Source organism: Gossypium hirsutum, chromosome D04 (assembly GCF_007990345.1).
Source record: "Gossypium hirsutum isolate 1008001.06 chromosome D04, Gossypium_hirsutum_v2.1, whole genome shotgun sequence".
Lineage (NCBI taxonomy): Eukaryota > Viridiplantae > Streptophyta > Magnoliopsida > Malvales > Malvaceae > Gossypium > Gossypium hirsutum.
In genome coordinates, this window is record NC_053440.1 from 57,929,905 (window position 1) to 57,947,452 (window position 17,548).

At 34.1% G+C, this 17,548-nt stretch overlaps 2 protein-coding genes and 1 pseudogene across 5 annotated transcripts; 2 read left to right on the forward strand and 1 right to left on the reverse strand.

Moving 5' to 3' along the window:
* Window positions 1-506: 506 nt before the first annotated feature.
* On the forward strand, window positions 507-8,053 carry LOC107898745 (choline/ethanolaminephosphotransferase 1). 3 transcript variants are annotated; one of them, XM_016824267.2, is made up of 20 exons: window positions 507-668; window positions 1,036-1,185; window positions 2,005-2,014; window positions 2,152-2,202; window positions 2,509-2,586; window positions 2,696-2,771; window positions 2,869-2,891; window positions 2,972-3,072; window positions 3,317-3,411; window positions 3,569-3,637; window positions 4,553-4,622; window positions 5,084-5,147; window positions 5,235-5,275; window positions 5,362-5,446; window positions 5,625-5,687; window positions 6,379-6,437; window positions 7,061-7,113; window positions 7,195-7,267; window positions 7,668-7,712; window positions 7,817-8,053. In XM_016824267.2, the coding sequence occupies exons 2-19, from the start codon at window positions 1,049-1,051 to the stop codon at window positions 7,687-7,689; spliced, it is 1,170 nt and encodes a 389-aa protein (XP_016679756.1). In that variant the 5' UTR covers window positions 507-668; window positions 1,036-1,048; the 3' UTR covers window positions 7,690-7,712; window positions 7,817-8,053. The 3 variants fall into 3 exon arrangements, with proteins under 3 accessions (XP_016679756.1, XP_016679754.1, XP_016679755.1); XM_016824265.2 differs by having other exon boundaries at window positions 7,831-8,053; XM_016824266.2 differs by having other exon boundaries at window positions 522-668; window positions 1,021-1,185; window positions 7,831-8,053.
* A 7-nt stretch (window positions 8,054-8,060) lies between these two features.
* On the reverse strand, window positions 8,061-9,911 carry LOC121216017 (6-phosphogluconate dehydrogenase, decarboxylating 1-like; annotated as a pseudogene).
* A 1,791-nt stretch (window positions 9,912-11,702) lies between these two features.
* LOC121202855 (pentatricopeptide repeat-containing protein At1g77360, mitochondrial) lies at window positions 11,703-13,971 on the forward strand. 2 transcript variants are annotated; one of them, XM_041091127.1, is made up of 2 exons: window positions 11,703-11,923; window positions 12,293-13,971. In XM_041091127.1, the coding sequence occupies exon 2, from the start codon at window positions 12,384-12,386 to the stop codon at window positions 13,854-13,856; it is 1,473 nt and encodes a 490-aa protein (XP_040947061.1). In that variant the 5' UTR covers window positions 11,703-11,923; window positions 12,293-12,383; the 3' UTR covers window positions 13,857-13,971. The 2 variants fall into 2 exon arrangements, with proteins under 2 accessions (XP_040947061.1, XP_016679753.1); XM_016824264.2 differs by having other exon boundaries at window positions 11,710-11,923; window positions 12,277-13,971.
* The last annotated feature ends 3,577 nt before the right edge of the window (window positions 13,972-17,548 follow it).

Genomic DNA, 17,548 nt, shown 5'->3' on the forward strand with positions numbered 1-17,548 from the left:
TATATATATAATATATTATAATGAAAAATAAATAGTAACCTGCAAAAAGAATTTGTCCGGTTCAAAACAAACAAAACCGACCCCCTCGTTATTAAATTATAAAATATGTAATTTACATATATTATATAAAGGTAAACCTGCTTTTTGGCCCTTCTAGGAACTTTCACCAAAGGTAGAATATATACTATATTGATAAAAAGATTAAAAATTAATTTAGGGTAAAATCTATCTTGTCCGAAAGAAAATAAAAAAATAGCCAAAGAAATTAAAGATTCCATTTGATTCCTTCTTTTATTATTAGGGGTTAATATATCATTTAGTACCTGAATTAGCTAATATTTAATTTGGTACAAAAATTAAGTATCAATTTAAAAATATTCAGGTATGAAAGTGAATATTAAAATTAAACTCAGGTATTAAATTTAAAAAAAAATAAATTTAAGTACTAAATTGAATATTGATGTAAAATTTAGGTGCCGAAATAGCCCTTATGATTATTTGTAATAATACACTCTGTTCTTGCACCTTTTTAACAGCTGAGCTTCTTATGTTTGAAACGCGGGAGACGAAAAGAAAATTTTCTTCGTTGCCTTTTGGCCTTACTTGATCTGATTTTTTGATTCCTTTGCAAATCAAATTTCTAAGCTTTTGATCTCTGCTTCAAACAGGTATACATAAAAAAAAAACTTTTTTTCTTCAGTTTTCTCATTGTTTTATCGTGTTTACATGGTTTTAACTTTTTGCTTACTTTTGAGTCTTAGATCTGCTATATTTTTTCAGTGTTTGATCATTTTGTTCCTTGTTTTCACTTTAAAATCCCTTTATTCATGATTTATGCTAACTTATTTCTTTGATTCTCTGTTTCCCAAGTTAATGGAATCTCTTAACTTTAACTATTAGTTCAAAAGTTAAATCTTTTTCTATGCAAAAAACAAGCATGGGGTTTTCTTTAAATTGATTTCCTTGATTTTTTTTTTCATTTTTTCTTATATTTGAATCATTTTTATCAATACCCATTAGTTTGGATTATTGCAGTTCTTAGCAAAAAATGGGGTATATAGGATCACATGGTGTACAAGCTTTGAAAAGATACAAATACAGTGGTGTGGATCACTCTTACCTTGCAAAACATGTATTACAACCCTTTTGGAGCCGTTTTGTTAACTTCTTCCCTCTTTGGATGCCGTAAGTTCTTTGGATTTTTTTTATTATTTTAATGCTTTGAATAGTCATAGTTTTCATTTTGTTAGTGTTGTTTATCTGTTTTGAAGCACTGGTTCCTATATACACTTGTTTTGACTGTTGCTAGTTGATTGTGATTTTGATAGAGAGCTGAACCTTGAAGGAAAAAGGGAGGGGGGGGGTTGAAAGTAATAATTATATTTAAATAGGGTTTAAATTGAATATTTTATAACTGGAAGGGACTAAAGTTGGTATTAGTCCATTTCATCAAGGGGAGCCAAGGCCCCCTTTGTGTGAAAGTAATTTTGTCATCTCTATTTATGCTTTGAATAACCATAGTTTTTATTTGCTGCTTCATTTTGTTAGTGTTGTTTACTTGTTTTGAAACACTGGTTCCTATCTACACCTGTTTGAGTGTTGCTAGTGGATTGTGATATTTGATATAGAGCTGAACTTGGAGGAAGGGAATGGAATTATCAATGTGAAAGCAGAGACGAAGCTAGAAATTCGGTTTTGGGGGGTCAAAATAAAATTTTAAAAGTTTGGGGGTTGAAAGTAAACATTATATTTGAATAGGATTTAAATTGAATATTTTATAACTGGAAGGGACTAAAGTTGCTATTAGTCCATTTCATCAAGGGGGGCCAAGTCCTCTGCCTTTCCCCTTAGTTACGCCCTTGTGTGAAAGTATAAGTTTTAAACGCTATATCATGCTTCATTTGAGCTTTAAGTATTTGCCTGTTTTTCAATGATATTTGCCGGCACTAACAAATTTATGTTTCTATATGTGTTTGCTACTCGGTTGGTTGTTCTTTTTTCCAGACCAAACATGGTATGTAATGCTTACTACTTCTAAATTGTGATTTTCTATTAACATACAAACTCGGACATGCTTATACATGTATATGCATGTTTACTATTACACCTGATTTATTTGATTACTAAATTGGTATGCTTTTGTTTCTTAAGATAACACTTATGGGATTTATGTTCTTGGTTACCTCAGCAGTGCTTGGCTATGTGAGTGACGAACTCTCTTTCTATCCTTCTCTCTGCAGTTTCTTCATTGTTGTATTTATTTTGATTTTTGATCCCCAAGTCAAATCCTTTTTGGCTTAAGATGTCGTGTTGAAATGGCAGTTTTATTTTACAGTAATGTGATGCAAATTCTGTGTTTGAGACACAACCATTGTTGCATTGACTGTCTGTTTAATTAACGTAGTTTTCATATGTAAAATACGTATTTCAACAAGCATTTTAGCTATGTGTATGCTTTTTCTGCTATTTATCTTTCCATTCGGTTTATTTATTTATACCGATGTTCAGGTTTATTCCCCTCACTTGGATTCACCTCCACCAAGATGGGTTCATTTCGCTCATGGGTTACTTCTATTTTTATATCAGGTTTATACACCTTAAAGTTATTTCTTCTTTATGGTCTCGTGGTGCGTTATGTTTTTTACTTTAATTTTTAGTATCAATCTTTTCTGATGTATTACTAATTACCTGCTAGACTTTTGATGCTGTCGATGGGAAGCAAGCAAGAAGAACAAACTCCTCTAGTCCCCTTGGAGAACTTTTCGACCATGGTAATATTACCTTATCTCGTCTTTTCTCTTTGCTATTTACATTAGAAGTTCGTATTCTGACGAAATAATTATTTTTGGCGGTCCTGAAATATTACAGGGTGCGATGCGCTTGCATGTGCGGTACGCGTATTTAACTTGTTGCGTTACATGACGAAGGCTAATGGCATTCCTCATTATATAAAATTTGATTCTTTTCGTAGTTCGAAACCATGGCCTTTGGGAGCACTGCTATGTGTGGAAGGGACAGTTTCTGGTTCTGGGTAATTTCAGCTGTTCCATTTTACGGAGCTACATGGGAACAGTAAGTAATCCGAAGTGTATTCATTTCTTTCCTTGCAAGAAACCATGCCGTACATTGTGCAATCCTTCAATTACTTGGTTTTTTCTAAAAGTTTTTATAAATTTGTTTCCAATGTTGCGATGATTTCATGATATGTTTGAGGTTTTTTAAGTATGTTGCTTACCTCCAATGCAGGTTCTTTTTGCATATGGGTCAAGTTTTTAGCAGTGCTGATCCTTATGTTGTTTTCTTTTTGTGTGTTCAGCTATTTCACCAATACGCTGATCCTTCCCGTAGTTAATGGGCCAACTGAGGGTCTTGCTCTGATATATGTAATGCACTTTTTGACAGGATTTTTGGGTATGTTTCCTCACTTGACATTTTACTCGTGCTTTCGACAATGTGTACTTCGAAAACTTTGTTTTACTTAGTTGTCATGCATCACATTTGGAACTTTTATTGTATATTTTTCCTCTTTACTTTTCTAATTGCGGTATCTTTCCTTTGTCCCATTAAGGTGCCCATTGGTGGGTTGAACAATTCGGAAGATCCATACCCATCTTCAGTTGGGTACCTTTTCTTAATGGTAAGTTTTTATTTTATTTATCTATTTTTTAAGTCGAACCATTATCGGCTAATGACATCACATGAACAAGTTTATGATGGATTCACTAGATTTTCTGATGAGATTGCTCCAACTTCCTCAATGTATGATAGCCATCGGTAAAAGTACCTTGGAGGCTCTTGTATTAGGAGTCTGATTGCATTTTGCCCTTTTTACTAAAAAATGTGTAAATTTGTTCCCATTAGATTAAATAGCAAACTGGCCTTTTCTGTTAAAAACTTCATCCTGACTGATGGAATAACTAGACTGTTACATGTGGCGTGCCAATTGTACCTATAGTTGACTGATGGAATAACTAGACAGTTACATGTGGCGTGCCACGTGTACCTATAGTTGACGTGCAGGGACCAATTTTTAACCGTAGTATTGGATGGAATTTTTAACAGAAGACTAGTTTGTTTTTTGATCTAACGAATATAGACTAATTTGCCCATTTTTTGAGTAGAAGGGGGCAAAATGCAATTCAACTCTTAATACAAGGGCCTCCATTAATCTTTTACTGATAGTCACCATATGCTGATTTGGTTCTTCTTTTAATTATCATATTCGTGTTGCCGTTGTTTCGGCAATGTTCCTATTCTACCATCTTGTGTTATTATTTTTCTTAATCATATGTTATTTCCAAGTATTTCTTTAGCTGCCAAGATCTAGTTGCAAATGTCAGATTGCATTTTAAAATCATTATCTTCTAAGTAATAATGATTTTATCCCTATATCCGTATAAGCTCTGCGAATTATTCTTGCTCTATTGTTATTTTTATTATTTTATTCAACTTACCTTTTCTCCTTTAATCTCATTTACTTGATTGTTGTTTTACCAGTATTTTCAACTTGTATTATTGCTTATTTAATTTTTTTCTTCTTTTTGTCATTTAGAAATTTCAACATACAGAGTTGTGCTGTATATTATGATAGCATTTGCTGTTATACCTACTGTCGGCTGCAAGTAAGTTTCTATCCATATTCCTAATACTTGCAATTTAATTCGGGGTTTCACAGGGTAGCTTCTCGTGCTTTCTTTTCAACATTCTCGTAGCCTTATAGTCGAGATGTGGATTGTTAGGCTCAGTTGCTTTGACATTTTGCGGAACTTTAGTTTCTCTGTTTTAGCCGGTTTTAGTCTTTATGTTGTAGCTTATCATGCTTTCATTCCAGCATTCATGTAGCCTTACACAAGAGCTTTCGATTACGAGGATAGTTTTCAATGACCCTTCTTTATTTTTTTCGTTCACCTCATAGCTTTGAAATCCAAATATTAAATGATTACCTTGAGATTTTAGCTTCCAACGTTTCCGTGCATGAAACTGTCTCATATCAATCTAGGTTTCTTTACATTATCGTTGCTATGGCTCTTTGGTTAATGCCATCATAAGCTTCTCTTACATTCTTGTACGTTTTCTTTTGCAGTATACAAAACGTCCATAAGGTCATTCAGGCACGAAAAGGAAGCATGTTACTTGCATTAGCAATGGTAATCGTGTTACTTAATATGTGTTTCTTCCTTCATTCTGTGTATGCTTAATTGCTTAAAAGATGTTTTCTTGTTCTTCCTTGGCAGCTTTATCCTTTCGTTGTACTCATGGGAGGAGTGCTTATTTGGTAAACCAAAACCGTCCATTTTAAAATTTAGCAATGTTTATTTTCTTTTCCGGGCCTTAAATGGACTATTTTTTTTCAATGTGAAGGGATTATTTGTCGCCTTCGGATATAATGGGAAATTACCCACACTTGGTTATACTAGGAACTGGACTTGCATTTGGGTTCCTTGTGGTAAGATTTGCTTGGTTATACTTTGTCATCTAATAATCGGGTTGATTTTGCTAGTCCTTTTCGTATTTCTTGTTTTCTTCGTTTCTTTTTTCCGTTCTAAAGCTTCTATATTTTCTTCTAAATGTGTTACTCATAATTCCAATTAATATGGTTACCGAGGGATTCTTTTTTTCGACAGGGACGGATGATTTTGGCTCACTTGTGTGACGAACCCAAGGGACTAAAAACAAACATGTGCATGGTATGTAGCATTCTTATACGAATCAACATAATCTGATCAAATCAATGTTTGTAAAGGCTTAATAGAGCTGAGCTTAGAGAAGTTCAGCCATGGCTTCAATAATATTTAATCAAGCTGCTTGAGCTTGCATGATCTCGATCTTAGATTAAGCTCAACCGAGTTTCAAAAAATCTACTTGTCCATGAATGTGTAGAAGAAGCAGTATATTGATGAAGAAAAGATATTTTTTTCCAAAATCAAAAGAGCGATTGGGTTGAAAAAATAAAGGATTTCTAACCGTCTTCTTATCCTATAACGAACATAAATCAATTAGATGGCAAAAGATAGGATAGAGAATCCGTTGATGAATCCGCCTGTCTCCGAGGTATCTATTCTTTTCTTACTATAATACCTTGTTTTGACTGTATCGCACTATGTATCATCTAATAACCGAATAGATCCCTATCTTTGGTTCAAATCGAATTTGAAATGGAGGAATTTCAAGTATATTTAGAACTAAATAGATCCCGCCGACACGATTTCCTATACCCATTTATTTTTCGGGAGTATATTTATGCACTTGCTCATGAGCATGGTTTAAATAAATCGATGATCTTTTTTGAAAATCAGGGTTATGGTAATAAATTCAGTTCACTAACCTATTCTTTCGTAACTAAAATGGTAAACTCTTCTATGTATGTTTTGTTTGCAGTCGCTCTTGTATCTTCCATTGGCAATTGCAAATGCTCTTACAGCTAGGCTGAATGATGGGTATGTATGTTACGTTTTGCATTCTGACACTATATTTCTCTGAGAATTTTGTTTTTCATGAAGTAACCTCATTCAACACTCATGTCTGACGATAAAAGTATCATGCAAGCTTTTGTATTAAAATTCAGATCGCATTTTATCTCCTCAACTCGAAAAATGGCAAATTTGTCTTTGTACATTAGATCAAAGAGTAAACTGATCATTTTGTTAAAAATTTCATAAAATTCTACCGTTAAAAATTGGCCTATGTACGCCAGTATGAGGTGCATGTTGCATACCATGTGTTATTCTCGGGTTATTTCGTTAGTCATATCAATTTTTAACAGTACAAATGGATAAAAATTTTAATAGAAAGGATCAATTTGGTCTACGGTCTAACGTATAAAGATTAATTTGTCCATTTTTTGAATGAAGGGGATAAAATGCAATCTAACTTCTACTGTAGGGGCCGTCATGATACTTTTACTCATGCTTGACACATACTCAGACATGTGAATTAGGATATGATCTTACACATATACTTGAGGCCGAGTAACATATTTCTAACTTGATATATCACATGCCTTTTCAGTTCTTCTCGGGGACATGAATGCTAATTGATGTTTACCTTTCTTTTTCTTCAGTGTTCCTCTAGTTGATGATTTTTGGGTTCTTCTTGGTTACTGTGTATTCACGGGTATGTTCGCCTTTTTAGTTACCATCCATTATTCTTGTACGGTGTTATATTTTGCCTTATATTTCTGTTTTCATCAAACAGGATCACTCTATTTACACTTTGCCACATCGGTTATTCATGAAATTACGACAGCTTTGGGAATTTATTGCTTCAGGTGAGGAACATCTTTTTCGGACAATCAATTCTATGTCAGGCTATCAAACCTTGTTCAATGCAAATTGTCACATATTGATTTGAATCATAAGCACGTATGCCCTCTCGAAAAAAAAGTTTATTCGAAGTTTCAGTATGATGACTTCAATGATATGCAAGTGTAGTCGGGACATGGAAGCTTCTTAGGTTAAATTAACTCTTTTTAACTGGTTAGGTTAATCTCGTATGAAGCGGTATTTGGGTATATTCTTTTACTTTCCCGGTAACTTGTCTCGGTATTTGGGTAAAGATTCTTGGTATATCTGTATGAGTGTATCTATATGTTTGTTTATTGGCTCAATCCGAGTTTTGACATTTTACATTGCAGTTTTCTAATCATTATCCCTTGGCTTAAATCACAGGATAACTAGGAAAGAGGCTTGAATATCAAGAATGGGTGACAAAAGGTACTTTTTTCTCGTTTCCGAACCTTGGTGGTCGAGGCTTGAGATTGCTACAACGTTTTAAATACATGTTACAATTTGGTTTCCGAGTTTGATCACACATTCAGACTCATTTTTACAGGTTTCCTCGATGCCGAACCAGTTCATAACTTTTGTTCAGGCAGAACAAGAAACACTGCTGCTGAAGTGATTCAGGTATTTTTTGTCGATGATTGCTGTAGCTCATCAACATTGTTATAAATGTTTTGTTAGAAACAGGAAAGGAAAATTTAGATATGCAAAACTCTTCAACCTATGACTTTTGGTGTATGAGTGATTCATTTTATGAAATCAAAGTTTTTGAAGCATATATTGCAAAAGGGGTGAAGAGCCGATGTCCCTGCCTGGCCCGATAGGTTCAGGCTAATGGGCTAAGATCTTGATAAAATTCGGCCGGCTTGGGCCAGAGAGTTGAAAACACAGTATAATAATATAAGTGTTAGGATTGGAGGAAGCTAGTCGAGCACGAATTCAAGAATGAATGGCAACTTTAAAAAAAATGAATATACTCATATCGGAAATATATAAGTATCTGACGTTCGCCTCAAGTATGGATAACATAGTATTGATAGCATATGGAACTCAATTGGAGATTTTGGATTCCGTAGATTTCTTTTTTAGGTGTTAAGAAGCAGGGTTAACCATCAGTTTACAATCGAAAACTCTCACATATGGAAGGATTTTGGGATATCGATTCTGTCACAGGCATGAGCTCAGAAGTAATCTTTTTGAGCTTGAACTAAGTTATCAAGAAGCCTTTCCCTCCGGTATGAGTCGAAACAGGCAAGGGTAGACGACATGCTTGGCATACTAATGCCCGAATTAATAGAAAAGGAAACGACTTTTCTCCAAGCGGATTGTTGTTCCATAATCCCCTTAGCAAACTCGGGATCGACAAGGAGATTAGCCAAATTTGGGTTTCTATCGTAAGCCTTCTTTATATGGTCCGGGAAAACAGCATGGATAATGCATCCCCCTTTCCAAATCCGAGCTAACTCCCCGAGTTTTAAGTCCCAACTCTTAATGCTCTTTGCACGTATCAAGTTGATTCATTGTGCATAACCACAGATTTTTTATGTATATAGAGCTTGTCTCACATAATCAACTAACTTATTTTTATCGATAGCTACATCAGCCATGACACCACCATGGCCCCGGGATGTGAAAACCTTAGCAGCTTCGATTCTCTCGTCTTTTAAACCACCAAGGAATCTCGAATCAGGGGACACTGCTATTGTAGGAGCTGCGACAGATAACTCGGCAGCTTGTTGAACTGTCCATTTCCCAGTACCTTTCATTCCGGTTTTATCCAAAACCTTGTCTACCAAATATCCTTCTCCTTTGTCATCCTTAATTCCGAATATATCTGCAGTGATCTCGATTAAGAAGCATAGAAGATCCTCATTATTCCACTCAGAGAAAACCTGGCGTTATTCTTCATTAGAGAACTTCCCGACTGATTTCAATACATCGTAAGCCTCGGCAATTAACTGCATATCACCGTATTCAATCCCGTTATGAACCATCTTAACAAAATTACTGGATCCTCCCTTGCCAATGTAGGGCCGCTGTCCGTAACTTGAGCTGCCACCTTCAGAAGGATATCTTCTATATATTTATAAGCCTTGTAGGAACCTCCGGGCATCAACGAAGGTCCACGCCGAACTCCTTCTTCACACCACCGGAAGCTCCCATTCCGCCACGGATTTCTTTCTCCTCTCCGTGTTTTTGTATCACTCGTTTCCCGTCGGCGATAAAATCTCCTTTCTCCAATAAACCAATCAGGTTTTAACGGTTTGATTTATGGGAGGTCCGGCTTTCACAAGCACGATTACAACACGCGGTTTCTGGATTGAATGGACAAAGGATTTGGGATCGTGAAATCCGTACAAAGGGAGATTTCCGATTCTAGTAAGGGAAACCATTATTTTCTGCAACACAAGAAATTTAACACCATCAGTCAAATGGCATAACTATTCAAACATTATACATACATACATATGTACACAGAGAAACAAATACACAAACGGGTGTTGCATATCGCTATATGCATAGGCTGTAAGGCCAGGAAAAAACGTCTGTTGAGACCCGCAGCCAATCTGCGAGGTATTGTCTGCTTTAGTCTAAAAGCCTCACGGTTTTTTCCGTTTTATCGATGAAGACCTGACCTAATACGAGAGGCTTATGAGTTAAAATGGATATTAGATCAAAAAGCATATTGATTATTTTCATTAAAAATTTCATTCATTGGCGTGGCTGACGAAATAATGATAATAGTAACAACATATATACCACATGTGCAGTTTTTAACAGTAAAACTTTTATAGAAGGATCAGTTTGCACTTCTGTTCTAACATACATGAATTAGTTTACCTATTTTATAGTAAAGGAGGTAAAATGTAATTTGACTCTTAATATAAAAACTTCTATGGTATTTTTACCAAATCTAACATATATGATAAATTTCGATTTTGGGACAGAAACCAAAACATAAAATTCTGACATCAAAGTCTGATTCAAACTTTAATGTCCAAGAAGCACCAATCTAAAAACATAAAACAAATTTCATCCATAAACCCAGATAGAAAAACATAAAACAAGACGACCCAGATCAATAAATCTAAAAAAAATTGCATTTGGACATTAAAAAACAGATAAAGCAAACAATTTTGACGTCAACTTGAAGTAGGTTTTGCACAAAAAAGAGAAATTTGGTCTGAAATTATTTGCTTTGGGAGTCGAAAAATTTTCCTGGTTTGGTTCTTAGATTCTATTATCATTGACTAATAAACAACCAAGTCCGTGATGGCACTGGCACTACCATTTTGGGCTATTTGCAAATTTAGTCACTTTAGTTTGGGAAAATCTTATTTATGCACCATAATTTAACTTTACTTTTCATCTTTTTGGAGTAAACTGCACCAAAGAGGTATTTAATAATGGTAAGTTTTCGGTCAATGATGGTAGTGACAGCGGAGAGGTGGAGGAGAAAAAGAATAATTTTTTAATAATATATATTAAAATTTATTATATTTTTTAAAATATTTATGAGTTGTTATTTTTTTAATTTTTTTAGAATTAGAATTAAATTGAGATAATATGTAAATTTGAGGGTTAAATTTTTTAAAACTACAATATAAGAGTTAATTTGGCTATAATATCAACTTTTGCGCTGTCACCACATCTTCTCTTCTTTTAAGTTAATGGAATTAGACTAAAAATAGACAAGCACGGTTAATTAAGTGATTATTTTGTAACTTTTTATTGTTGGTTAACAGGCATGCAGAATGATAGCATAAGAGCCAAATTGATTTAAAAAGGATAAATTACTAAATTATTAGTAACTTTACTTTTTTGTCACTCAACTTCAAAAAGTTATAAAATAGTTACTGAACTATTCGAAAATTTTATTGAAAAATATTGGGTTGTTAAGTCTTTTTTTTTAAGTTTGGCTAGCGAGCTTTAAGCGATAATTCTGCAATTGATACGGTTGATCAGTGCTCATCGACGAGTAAAAGAACATACTTTAGGTCCAAGTTAATCTAACAATCAATGTCGGAGATTGAAGGAAAAAGTTGTTTGAATTTTGGTTTGCAGATTCATGACACTCAAAGTTATTTCATAAAAATCTAAATTATAGAAGAGAAGAAGAAAGAGAGCTTTCTATTGGTGCAGGCGGTGCGAATATGGAAGGTCATACAACGATGATTTTAACAATCCATTTATTTAAATGAAAACTTTTGAACAATGTTGTGATCATTTTGTAACATTTTGAAGTTGAAAGACCAAAACATAATTTACTAATAATTTAGTGACATTTGGTGTAGTTTACCCTTTAAAAAAATATACAAATACCAAAGTAATAATTTAGCTATAGTACAGGGGCTAAAAGAGGTATTAAGCCTAATATAACTGGGTCCAATTGTAAATAACAGTAATAAAATCGGGCTTTCTATCAAATGTAAGACCATCCTGGGTCAAAGTGGCAATCCTTTAACCTACACAAACACAGGCAGGAGGATTCTGAAGTTGTGCTTTAAATTAAGTGAAAGGGAAAGAAAAAACGTACACAAATTACGGGGACGGGCGTAAGCTCGCCTAAATTCCGAAATTAGAAGCAAGTTTCGGCGCAAAAAACCCCTAATTTGCGGCGCCAGGTATCGCGGCAAATCCAGGTATTGTTGTGCAACCCTTTTGTGATTTTCTGGTTCATGATTGGAGTCTTCGTGTGCTTCTTTTTTTTTTTTTTGAATTTTGAATGTTGGAATTGGGGGTTTTTGTTTTATTTCGATTGTTGAAAAATGTAAGAAAAAAGAAAAGCAAATTTAAGTTGTTCATGTTGGCCCAACACTGCGGCTAATGGTGGCTTCTATATTTATGAATTGATGATAATTGTTTTCATTTTTGTTGGTTCGTGTTTGATTGTTTGTCGTGGGCACTGTCGAGAAGGAGATCGTGATGGTGGTTGAGAATTGGTTTAGATAATTTATTATTTATATTGTAATCTTGCATGTGATATTGAGTACAGGTATATTTGTTTATAGGCTATGATCGGCCTGGTCGGCCGGAGACGGAAATGAATCTATTGCCTTCACCGTAGTGTATAGAGAATAGTCTTCTATAGGTCTTAACCGAATGGAAACCATAGCTGAAAACCATAGCACTAAACTCCCAAGAAAACCCCAAAACCAACCACGGTCAATCCCGAACAATCTTCAACCCCAGAGTTTCCCCACACACCATGATGCACCCGATATTTCTCCAACAGTTCGAATCCTTTGCGACCTCCTTACCCGAATCTCTCCACACGATATTGAATCTGCGCTTTCTTCCACTGGGGTTATCCCTACTTCCGATGACATCCAACAAGTCCTTGGTTTTTCTTACAATCAGCCGTTGTCTGCCATCAAGTTCTTCAGGTGGGCCGGGTGCTTCGTCAAGCCCTCTGCTTATGCGTGGAATCTTATAGTCGATTTGCTTGGGAAGAATCAAAGCTTTGAACCGATGTGGGATGCTATGCGCTCCATGAAGCAAGAGGGTCTTCTTTCAACTACAACGTTTGGCTCTGTCTTCAGCAGCTATTGTATTGCGCATAGGTTTAGTGAGGCTACCATGAGTTTTGATGTCATGGATAGATACGGTGTAGAACAAGATGTTGTTGCAGTCAATTCACTTCTTAGTGCAATTTGCCACGAGGACAATCAGATGTCGGTTGCAATAGAGTTTTTTGATAAGATCAAGATGAAGATCCCACCTGATGGGGATACTTTTGCCATTTTGCTCGAAGGGTGGGAGAAAGAAGGCAATTTGGCTAAGGCCAAGAACACGTTCGGCGAGATGGTAGTCAGAGTAGGATGGAGTCCGAAGCACATTTCTGCTTACGATGCCTTTTTGACCACGCTTGTTCGTGGCTCTCAAGTCGATGAAGCTCTCAAATTTTTGCAAGTTATGAAGAAGAATGACTGCTTACCAGGTTTGAAATTTTTCTCTAACACTCTCGATATTCTCGTCAAGCAAAATGATTCAGCCCAAATAATTCCATTGTGGGATACAATGGTGGGTGGTGGGCTGGTGCCCAATTTGATTATGTACAATGCATTGATCAGTGTGTTATGCAACAACGATGACGTGCATGACGCTTTCCGGTTCCTCGATGAGATGACATTCCACGGAGCTTTCCCCGATTCTTTGACTTACAACATGATTTTCCATTGCTTGGTGAGGAATAAGATGGTTCGCGAGGTGGGGAAGTTCTTTGTCGAGATGACCAAGAACGAGTGGCCTCCTACAAGTTCTAATTACGCCGCGGCTATTAAGATGTTGTTGGAGAACGATGACCCCGAAATGGCAATTAATATGTGGAATCACATGGTTGAGAATCATGTCTCAACGCTTGATGAAAGCGCTAATGAGTTACTCATTGGGCTTTGCAATTTAGGTAGGTTAGTAGAAGTGAAAAGATTTGTCGAAACAATGCTTGATAAAAGAATTAGCATATACGATTCGACAATGGAGAAATTAAAGAACCCTTTTTACAAAAAGGGTAGAAGTTTTAGAGATAAATATGATAGTCTTTCAAGGGAATGGAAAGCTATGAAGATGTCATGATATGAACATCTTTTCACATATTTTATATAGAATTTTCTTTGTTGCATCTTTTCTCTCATTTTGATGACATGTACAGCTGTGGTAATCGTTAACGAGATGAACTTTATCTAGTAAATGCAGCTTGTGCTATTTTTTTTTTCTTTTTCAGGTTAATATCTCCTTGCCTATATTGTTATGGCAGTTGTTCTCTTGGTATATTTTCTTTGTCTCCCTTTTGTGTTTTCCCTACTTGTATTGCATGTTGTGACCCAAATGACTTGTAAAGTTTGGGAGATTTTATTGCATAACATGACAATGGCATTCACCCCCGAAATGGCAATTAATATGTGGAATCACATGGTTGAGAATCATGTCTCAACGCTCGATGAAAGCGCTAATGAGTTACTCATTGGGCTTTGCAACTTAGGTAGGTTAGTAGAAGTGAAAAGATTTGTCGAAACAATGCTTGATAAAAGAATTAGCATATACGATTCGACAATGGAGAAATTAAAGAACCCTTTTTACAAAAAGGGTAGAAGTTTTAGAGATAAATATGATAGTCTTTCAAGGGAATGGAAAGCTATGAAGATGTCATGATATGAACATCTTTTCACATATTTTATATAGAATTTTCTTTGTTACATCTTTTCTCTCATTTTGATGACATGTACAGCTGTGGTAATCGTTAACGAGATGAACTTTATCTAGTAAATGCAGCTCGTGCTATTTTTTTTTCTTTTTCAGGTTAATATCTCCTTGCCTATATTGTTATGGCAGTTGTTCTCTTGGTATATTTTCTTTGTCTCCCTTTTGTGTTTTCCCTACTTGTATTGCATGTTGTGACCCAAATGACATGTAAAGTTTGGGAGATTTTACTGCATAACATGACAATGGCATTCGCCTAGATGACTATAATTTTGGATCTTTGTCTTGTTTTTGGTGGTAATATTTGCTTGAGTTTCGCGTTCGTGTCGGTATTTGATAGTCTGCAACATTGCAATAGAGAAGATACATAGCTTTTTTGTGGTGCTATAGTAGGCTTTTGAAAGAAAATTGGATGCAAAGTACATGAAGTTTCTTCATGTATTCAAAGGGTCATAATCTCATATCGATTTATGGATATGAATCGAATCCATTTTGTGCTTAGATTTTTTTTTTCTTTTCTAATTCATTTTTTAAGGATTGATTTTGGTCGGATTTTAAGGATTTAGGCTAGGATTGGTTTGGCTGTTTTTTTTTTTGGTTTGGGCCATATTTTTGGGCTAAGAAATTGAAAAGCTGGTTTTTTTTTCAGCTGTTCAAATTTTGACGGTTTGGCAGTTCGAGTTCGGTTTGTAGTGGTTTGCTCTTGAAACGGTCTAAATATTCTATCTAGACCGGTACTCCAGTTAGTTCCCGGTTTGACCGGCTTGTTTAGTTTGATCCAGGTTAGGCAACTATGGTTAAAACTGAACTAATGGGGTGCTATTAACCCTAAACACTAGTGTATTAATTAAAAGTCAACGTTTTTTAAACCGGAGAATCGCATCGATCGAACCGAGAACTAGTAGGGCATCAATCCAGAGTGGGGTTAAATTGGTTGGCCTACGAATTTTTCGAAATTGGTTGAATTGGTTTCTCGTCTTTTTAGTAGTTTTGTATTTTTAATTTTTATGATTTTTAAACAATTTGTTTAATTTAATTGTCTGAACTATTTAGACCAATTGAATCAAGAATCAGTAGCTTGATTTGTTCGACTTTGGTTTAGTTCTGAAATCCTTGCTTAAAGTTTGTTCCAATAACCAAAGGTAAACAATAAAAATGGTCTATAAGTCAAAATCATTCTATTATGCGGCTAAAAGTACTATTTTCAAAATCGGATTGATTGATCATACCAGTCCAATCAAGACATTGATTTAGAATAAGGGTTGGATTAGTTGACTTGTAAAATTGGTATGAATTGCTTAAAGTGTGTTCCAATAACCAAAGGTAAAAAAAAATATCTATAAGTCAAAATCATGCTATTATGCAGCTAAAAGTATTATTTTCAAAATTGGGTTGATCAGACCAGTCCAATCAAGACTCGGTTAGGATATTGATTTAGAATAAGGGTTGGATAGTTGACTTGTAAAACTGGTACGAATTGGGCTGAAAAATTGATTGAATTGATTCTCTATTTTTTAATATTTGTGATTGTTAATAATTTATTTAATTGAACCAATCTAATTGAGAGTTAGTGTTTGATCGGTTTCATCACCGATTTAAATCTCAAAAACTTATAAATCAATACCATTAATGTAATTTTTCCTAAGAAACAAATGTCAACTAAATTTAATTCTAAACCTTTTACTTCATTTGATATTTTAATTCTTTGTCCTTTTAAGTCTTTACGTCTCGTTTAGGTTTCCCTAAAATTACAACTTCGTTTATTGTTTAGGGATAAAATAATATTTAATCCTTCAATTTGAATATTTTTTCAAATTGATCCCTAATTTTTTTTCACATTAATCTTAAAATTTAGATTTTTCTCGATTTGATTTGATCTTTGAATTGGGATTTCACTCCTGGAAATCTTTAAAAAAATTATATAAAATAAAAATGCACAAAATCATAAAAATATTATATAATTAAAATTTCTTTTTTAAGTGATGATAAGACATAAGCTTAGAGTAATATGTCATCACACTTTAATGAAATACACGAGTTGAGAAAATTTTTCAAAATTTGAGATTAATATGGAACAAAAATAATAATAATAAGAGAGATCAAAGTGGAAAAATTTATCAATTCAAGATTAAATGTTATCCCTCTTGTTTATAAGATCAGAACATTTTCAGCTCAATCTTTGGATTGTTTACCTTTGAAAGGAAAATAACAAACTATTATTATTATTATTATTATTATTATTTTTTATGATTGTGTTAAATTATAAAAACTATATAAATATGAGAAAATATTGATACACGGTTAATAGAGTTTTAGATTCTACAAGCAAGATTAATGGTTTAACAAGGACATGGCAATTTTTAAGGTTACTTGTGGAATTAAAAAAAATACGCTGCCAGTATACTAAATACTAACCCTATAAATATTGGATATTATTCTATTTATTGTCAGTGGAGTAAAAAAACTCCACAAGCAGGTTTAGGATGATGTCAAGTATCTTTTTAAATTATTTAATTATTATATTATTATTTCCTAAAAACAAATGGCATCAATCCTGATTCACTTGTGAATTCTTTTACTCAGGACAGTGTATAGGATAATAGTCTATAAATATTAGTAATATATATTTATTAAACAATAAAACGAACTGCTAAATTACATAAATTAAACTTTGACTAAGAGACTAAAAAATATTTAGAAAACCTAAATTTAAATCACATTGACCCAATTTAAAAAAAAATCATATTTTTGAATTTTTATATAAAATATATAGAAAATAATACAAATCTTGAAACATTAAAATCTTTATCCCCCTCCATAAAATATATCATAATCTAGTATTAATAAAAAATATTTTTTTAACAGTAATTTCGTTATAAATTCTTACCATATATGACCTTTTTGATACAATGCCTAAAACTACTCATAGCCCCTCTTAACTCTTAAATAAGATGATAATGCGCTTCAGCACACTCGAACCCACATCCTCTTGCACTGACAACAAAACCGATGCTAATCGAACTAAGACTCAATTGACAATAAAAAAAATATTTGATAAACAATTAAAC

Bases quoted from the DNA above. Each gene is read 5' to 3' on its own strand.
- LOC107898745 (XM_016824267.2), top strand. From the start codon at position 1,049: ATGGGGTATATAGGATCACATGGTGTACAAGCTTTGAAAAGATACAAA. The intron at 5,148-5,234 runs GTAATCGTGTTA...CTTCCTTGGCAG, and splicing joins TGTTACTTGCATTAGCAATG to CTTTATCCTTTCGTTGTACT. The intron at 6,438-7,060 runs GTATGTATGTTA...CTTTTTCTTCAG, and splicing joins ACAGCTAGGCTGAATGATGG to TGTTCCTCTAGTTGATGATT.
- LOC121202855 (XM_041091127.1), top strand. From the start codon at position 12,384: ATGGAAACCATAGCTGAAAACCATAGCACTAAACTCCCAAGAAAACCC.